At 33.9% G+C, this 8,126-nt stretch overlaps 1 protein-coding gene across 1 annotated transcript; it reads left to right on the top strand.

The window, feature by feature from the left end:
• The first annotated feature begins 5,317 nt into the window (after window positions 1-5,317).
• On the top strand, window positions 5,318-5,698 carry LOC137838327 (uncharacterized mitochondrial protein AtMg00240-like). Its single transcript, XM_068647575.1, has one exon. The coding sequence runs from the start codon at window positions 5,318-5,320 to the stop codon at window positions 5,696-5,698; it is 381 nt and encodes a 126-aa protein (XP_068503676.1).
• The last annotated feature ends 2,428 nt before the right edge of the window (window positions 5,699-8,126 follow it).

The raw sequence follows: 8,126 nt of genomic DNA, 5'->3' as shown, positions 1-8,126 counted from the left end.
AATCTTTGGTTATGTCTCTTTCTTCACATGTTGAGCCAAACACTTATTCTGAAGTCATGAAACATGACTGTTGGAGAAAGGCTATACAATGTGAGATATCTGCTTTAGAGTCAAATCAAACTTGGGAGACCGCTCTTCTGCCTAAGAACAAAGTTTCGATAGGTTGCAAATAGGTATTCAAAATAAAATATAAGGCTGATGGGACAATTGAAAGGTATAAAGCAAGGTTAGTGGCAAAGGGATATACACAAACAAAAGGCATTGACTACCTTGATACTTTCTCTCCAGTAGCAAAGATGCCCACCATAAGGTTGCTTCTATCCTTAACTTCTATTTATAATTGGGAATTGAAACAATTAGACATAAACAATGTCTTTTTACATGGAGATTTGAACGAAGATGTATACATGGTTGCTTCTCCTGGATTGACTTCTATGTTGATCAAGAGTGATCAAGTGCTTTGAAGAATTCAAATTGTGCTTTGAAGAATCCAAATCCTTTGTGCTTGATGCAAGGTTGTGTTGCTGTTGTGTTTTTGGAGGGATCTGGGTAGTTTTATATGTAATCCACTTCTTTGTTGAATCTAAAGCTGATGTGTTTTAAATCCTTTTTAAATAAAGTGTTTTTCAAACTAAGTGAAAAACAACCTGTTGTTTTGTCGAATCAACCGGTTGTTTTACTCTTAGGAGTTTTTGAAAAGGTTGAAAACTGTCTAAGTTTGGTTGACTTAACTGCCAAACCAAACAATCGGTTGTTTCGTGATTTCAGCCGATTGTTTCTTTGAAAATCATAACAGAATTTTGTGTTGATGGTTGAATGAGCTTTAAATGATTTCCAACTGAATACGCTCCTTCATTAAATTCTTTGACCAATCTTTGGAAAATATAAATAGTTTGTTTATGTTTTCAAACAAGTAAGAAAACAAATTTGAGTTTTTCAGTTGTGAAATAGTTGATTCAAGATTTGAACATTCACATCAATGCTTTGGGTTTTTCTAAGAGAGTGGAATAGGATTGCATTTGTATTGATTTCAGATTGTTCTGTAAACAAGTGTAATCTCTTCTCAACCTTCTGTATTTCTGGTGTTGTGTTGCCAATGAGTGTTGTGTGCTCTTGAGGTGGTCAAGATCAATACTCTTGGTGTGTGAATTGCCAAAGTGAGTGTGTTTCTTGAAGGGTTCAAGGTCACTGCTTTGGTGGATTGTGTGTTGTAATCTGGTTTGATTACTTAGTGGAATACCCAGTGGTTTTCTGGGGACTGGATGTAGCTCTTGGTTTAAGAATGAACCAGTATAAACTGTTGGTGTATCTTTCTCTTATCCTTAAACTCATTTACATTATGTTTTTAGTTTTTACTGGTATAAACAACCGATTGTTTCGCAGAAACAACCGATTATTTTTTTGCTGCTTTGCTGTTTTATTGATCTTGTTCTTGGCTAACCTGATTTCTGTTATGGATTCATACAAAGAATTTTGTTAAAGCCTAAAATTTTTCAAAAACCCCTCTTAAACAATTCACCCCCCTCTCGTTTAAGGCCATATATTCTAACAATTGGCATCAAGAGCTTGGTACTTGAAATATATTCAAGTTTGATCCTAAAATCTTTTTTCTATGGCTGGAAAACTACTTTTTGAGGAGGGTGCTTCAATTAAAAAACCACATTTGTTTTGTGGTTTGAATTATAAGTATTGGGAAGTTAGAATGAAAATCTTTGTTGAATCTATTGATCAAGGAATTTGGGATGCAATTGAAAATGACCTTTCATTCCTAAGATTAAAAAGAGTGGATCTTTTATTAAGAAACCTTGGTCCTAATGGACTAATGAAGAAAGTGAAAAGGCCAAGTTTGATTGCATTGCCAAGAATATCATAACCTCTACTTTGGATTCTAAAGAATTTTTTCAGGATCTCAAAATGTGAATCTGCTAAGGAGATGTGGGATACACTTAAGGCAACTCATGAGAGTATCACTGAAATAAAGAAAGCAAAGATAAGAAGTCAAGCAAGAAGAAAAAGGAGGCAAAATCAAATTTGTGTTTTATGGTAAAAAAGGAGGATGATTCAACAGTGAAAGTAGTGTAAGTTCTTTTGTTTCTTTAAATGCTGAAAACTATAGTCAATTACTTCAAGCCTTTAAAGAAACTCATGAAGAAACTAACCGATTGGCTCTCTTGAATAATCGGTTGAAGGGAATGAACAACTGGCTTGAAGACAGAGTTAAATCACTGGAAGAAGAGTTGGAAAATTCAAAAACAGATTTTGAAAATCTTGAAATTCTTTACAAAAAATCTTCTTGCAAGTGTGACTCTTTTGTTTGTGAACATTGTGAAAACCTTGAAAATAAAGTTCATTATCTTGTTAGAACTGTGGATAAGCTTTCAAAGGGTAAATCCAACTTTGAGAATGTCTTGACATCTCAAAATTGTGTTTTTGTAAAAACAGGATTAGGTTTTAATCCACAGAACAAGCAAGATAAGTTTTCAAAGTCTTTTTCAAAACTGCCAGGAAAACAACCGATTGTTAAGTCGAAACAACCGGTTGTTACATGCTTTTATTGCATGAAAAGAGGCCACTTAGTTAGATTCTTAAAATCAGGAAATATTTAGTTCCTAAAGGTATTTTACAATGGATTCCCAAAGGTTGTGAGGTTTCAAATGATAAAGATAAATCAAAAGGACCCACATTTGTAAGGGGACCAAATCTTGTTGCTTGAATTCATTTTAATGCAGGGATAATAGAGAAACATGAAGTCCTGAGTTATCTGATCAAGTCCTTGGAAGAAAATAAGTGTGACTGGAACTGAATTAAGGGTGTGTACCAGTACAAGATGTCTTGAAAGGCAAAAAGAAGCATTCTTGATCACAAACAATGACTCATTGAAGGAACTTCATAAAAGGATAAGACCTTCCATATCTCTGTTTTTCAATTTATAAATTCATATCAAATTCTTCATCTACATAAGAGAAATTCATCTGTTTTAAACTCTTTTCAGTTTCTGTTTAAAATACAAATATTGTTGTTGCTGCAGAAAAACAACCGATTGTTTCCTTGAAACAACCGATTGTTTCTTCTCTGACAGCACTGTGAAGAATTGATTTAACTTCTTCATGCATTCTATCTTTTGTAGATTCAAATCTTAATGAGTCTTTAAGTCAATAAAGCAGTCTTGAAAGCCTGATTTGGTTCTGAAGGAAGTTACATCTTATCATAAAGGAATATATTCCATATCTTGGAAATTCAAGATCCTTTATGTCTAGTCAAAAGTCACATGTGTTGACCATGTGTTTTTCTGCTCTATGCTGACGTTTTCTGTGCAAGGCTTGGACCAGTTTTCTACCTTGAAGATTGAAACCCACTACCACCAAAGGATCAAAGAGGGATTCTGCTTTGCTATAAAATCTGTTGCAGCTGTTTTCTTTCACAAAAATAACCCATTGGTTCATCTCTTGTTACATCTCTTTCTCTCCTTGTGTGTGTTCCTTTTTCTCATTCTGCTTCCATGGATTCCACTCCACCTACATAAAAAGGATTAAAACTAGGGTTGTTAGAACAGGAGGACGTCTTGAGGGCTGGTTTTCAGGAGATAATGAATTGATTGAGAGGTATCGCTTTGAAACAAGTATAAAAGTGATAAACAACCTAAAAGTTGTCTCCTTTGATTGGTTGAAAAGCCAAAAGCTGGACAATGTGAGGAGGCTTCTCAAAGAACAATTGTTGAAGAGGTTCTTGGAGATGAAGGGGAACATATATCCGGATCTATCTTTAACTTCTATTTATAATTGGGAATTGAAACAATTAGACATAAACAATGCCTTTTTACATGGAGATTTGAAAGAAGATGTATACATGGTTGCTTCTTCTGGATTGACTTCTATGTTGATCAAGAGTGATCAAGTGCTTTGAAGAATTCAAATTGTGCTTTGAAGAATCCAAATCCTTTGTGTTTGATGCAAGGCTGTGTTGTTGTTGTGTTTTGGGAGGGATCTGGGTAGTTTTATATGTAATCCACTCCTTTGTTGAATTTAAAGCTGATGCGTTTTAAATCCTTTTTAAATAAAGTGTTTTTCAAACTAAGTGAAAAACAACCTGTTGTTTTGTCGAATCAACCGGTTGTTTTACTCTTAGGAGTTTTTGAAAAGGTTGAAAACTGTTTAAGTTTGGTTGACTTAACTGCCAAACCAAACAATCGGTTGTTTCGTGGTTTCAACCGATTGTTTCTTTGAAAATCCTAACAGAATTTTGTTTTGATGGTTGAATGAGCTTTAAATGATTTCCAACTGAATACGCTCCTTCATTAAATGCTTTAACCAATCTTTGGAAAATATAAATAGTTTGTTTATGTTTTCAAACAAGTAAGAAAACAAATTTGAGTTTTTCAGTTGTGAAATAGTTGATTCAAGATTTGAACATTCACATCAATGCTTTGGGTTTTCTAAGAGAGTGGAATAGGATTGCATTTGTATTGATTTCAGATTGTTCTGTAAACAAGTGTAATCTCTTCTCAACCTTCTGTATTTTTGGTGTTGTGTTGCCAATGAGTGTTGTGTGCTCTTGAGGTGGTCAAGATCAATACTCTTGGTGTGTGAATTGCCAAAGTGAGTGTGTTTCTTGAAGGGTTCAAGGTCACTGCTTTGGGTGGATTGTGTGTTGTAATCTGGTTTGATTACTTAGTGGAATACCCAGTGGTTTCTTGGGACTGGATGTTGCTCTTGGTTTAAGAGTGAACCAGTATAAATTGTTGGTGTATCTTTCTCTTATCCTTAAACTCATTTACATTCTGTTTTTAGTTTTTACTGGTATAAACAACCGATTGTTTCGCAGAAACAACCGATTGTTTTTCTGCTGCTTTGCTGTTTTATTGATCTTGTTCTTGGCTAACCTGATTTCTGTTATGGATTCATACAAAGAATTTTGTTAAAGCCTAAAAAGTTTCTAAAAACCCTCTTAAACAATTCACCCCCATCTCGTTTAAGGCCATATATTCTAACATTCTATTCCACCAGGAAAAGTTTGTAAACTAAAAAACGCTTTATATGGCCTTAAGCAAGCCAAGAGAGAGTGGTTTGCCAAACTGTCATCATTTTTACTTTCTATGGGATATACTCAATCTATGAATGATCATTGCTTGTTCATTAATTCTTTTGAATGATCTTTTACAACATTATTGGTATATGTGGATGATATAATATTGGCAGGAAATGGTAAAGAAGAGATTGCTCGAATCAAACAAGCCTTGAATCAAACATTCAAGATTAAAGATTTTGGGAATTTAAGATATTTTCTTGGTCTAGAAGTAGCAAGAAGCAAGACAAGAATAATGGTAAATCAAAGAAAATATGCATTGGGATTATTAATAGATGCAGATCTTTTAGCCTGCAAACCTGCACCCATTCCTATTGATAATCATGAGAAATTCTCTTCTACTGGAAGTGTTCCTTTCATAGATATTCAAGCCTACAGAAGATTGATTGGAAGACTTATGTATCTCACTAATACCCGACCTGGCATAACATTTTCTGTGCAACAACTTTCTCAGTTTCTTGTTAAGCCTACAATTGCTCATTATAATGCAGCGATTAGAATTCTCAGATATATCAAAGGGGCTCCAAGTCTTGGTCTATTTTTCTCTTCCACTACCTTTGTTCATCTCAAAGCCTTTTATGATAGTGATTGGGGCACCTGCAGTGATTCAAGATAACCAGTGACTGGTTTTAGTGTGTATCTTTGGAATTCTCTCATATCTTGGAAATCAAAGAAGCAAGGAATAATATCAAAGAGTTCTTGTGAAGCTGAATACAGGGCAATGGCGACTGTTACATGTGAAATTCAATGGATAACTTATCTTCTTCAAGTTTTCAAAGTTCCTTTTGAGCAACCATCTCTTTTATACTATGACAATGACTCAGCAAGATACATTGCAGCAAATCCAGTGTTTCACGAGCGTACAAAACATATAAAAATAAATCGTCACGTGGTCCAGGAAAAATTAAAGAAGGGTCTCATCCATTTGCTTCCCATTTCCACCACAGAGCAACTGACTGATATTTATACCAAAGCTTTAAGTCCTCAATCTTTTAAGAATATTTGTTCCAAGCTGGGTCTCGTCAATATTTGCTCCCCAGCTTGTGGCGGGGTATTAAAGGATACAAATACCAAAGTTATAGAAAGATCCTAATATTAATTGGGTGTCTTTTAATTATTGATTATTTCCCTCTTTAGTTAAACCTAGAATGAATGTACTACTTGTATATATTCAGATCATTTGTTTTGATTTAAATAAAAAGAAAAAAGAGATATTCATTCTCATATCCTTTACCTTCTTTTTATTCTTTTGTTCATCTTTGTTCTCTTTTATTCATCTCTGTTCTATTTCATAATATGGTATCAGAGCTCTAATTAGAGCTCTGGTTGCTACATTTATCTATGGGTGAAGTTATTGATCCCTCACAAGATCTTTGTTCACCTTACCATGTTAGTTCATCATATAATTCATCCTTGAATAGAGTTTACTCTCTCATTACACAACAAGAGAGGCAAGTTTTTGGTGATCAATCCAAAGCAATGATTGCTACTAGCAAAGGAGGTTATAAAAACAATGCTACGACCTATGGCATGGTTGATGGATATGGAAGAGGATATACTTCCAAAATTTGCAGTTATTGTGGAAAGACAGGGCATACCATTGATACATGCTATAAAAAACGTGGTTTTTCACCTCATTTCAAATTTAAAAATCAAAACCATCATCAGAGTCATGCAGCCTTTCACAATACAAATTTTAACAATAATGAGCAGAATCATGAAGGTTCAAAGTCAGAAGTGGAGTCTCAACAAATTGGTTTTACTCCTGAGCAGTATCAAACATTGTTAGTTCTTTTACAATAGGTCAAATCCAGTGACAATGTTTCTAGTCAAGTCTTTGTTATTCATTCCAACATGACAACACAAACTGGTAATAACTTTATTTCTTCTTTTAGTTCTTGGATTATTGATAGTGGTGTTACTGATCACATTTGTTCATCCTTAACTTACTTTACTTCATATCATCAAATTGATCCTATTTATCTCAAATTACCAAATGGAAATCAAGTCATTGCCAATTGTTCTGGAAGTGTTTTTCTCAATCAAAATCATGTCATAAACAATGTTTTGTATATTCCTTGATTCACTTTTAATCTTCTTTCAGTAACAAAATTGATTGATAGACTATCTTGTGTTCTTACCTTTGATTCTAATGGTTGTCACATTCAAGACAAAAACTCCTTGAAAATAATTGGTTATGCTAAGATGCAAGATAGACTTTATATACTCAGGATCCCATCTTACCAGAAATTTCAAATTAAACCCCTTGAATCAACATATGTTCGATTTCAACGTGCTCAAGTTTTTTGGTATTAACACTCGTATTGGTAAAGTTTTGCGTCCTCTTCCTGTTAGATGGGAGTTTCCTTCACCAGGCTGGATTAAAATTAACACTAATGGGGCTGCTAGGGGAGATCCTAGTTTTGCTACTTGTGGAGGTATTTTCCGTTGAAGTATGGGAGAATTTATTGGAGTTTTTTTATGCGTTTCTTGAAGTTCAGACTGCTCTGGTTGTTGAGTTTCATGGTGTTATACATGATATGGAGGAATCTCAAAAGATGGGGCTTAATAATGTCTGGCTGAAATGTGATTCTACTTTGGTTTGTGTTGCGTTCACTACTCCTTGGATGCTTCATAATCAATGGAATATTTGTCTTAATTACTGTGGGAAAATAAAATTAGATTCAAGATTACTCATATTTTTCGTGAAGAGAATGCGTGTGTTGATATGCTTCGTAATCAATGGAATACTTATCTTAATTACCGTGGGAAAATTAGGTTTAAGGTTACTCATATTTTTTGTGAAAAGTTGACTAATTTTGGATTTATTCATAGAGAATCTTTTCATTGGTATAATAGACTTCCATTTATTCTGTTCTTAGAGTTCTTTATGAATAGGTAAAGTCTACCTATGTATCGTTTTTGTTAACATGAGTTTTAGTCTAATCCTCCATATCTTTTGTATTTTCTTTTTTTTTTTAATAATATTTTTTTCATGTGATGGCAAATGATTATTGTTACTTGAGGTGTCAGGCTAACTGAGA

The sequence above is a fragment of the Phaseolus vulgaris genome, chromosome 4 (assembly GCF_000499845.2).
Source record: "Phaseolus vulgaris cultivar G19833 chromosome 4, P. vulgaris v2.0, whole genome shotgun sequence".
Classification (NCBI taxonomy): Eukaryota; Viridiplantae; Streptophyta; class Magnoliopsida; order Fabales; family Fabaceae; genus Phaseolus; species Phaseolus vulgaris.
Note: the sequence above shows the minus strand (reverse complement) of the source record. Positions and strands in the feature narration are given on the sequence as shown.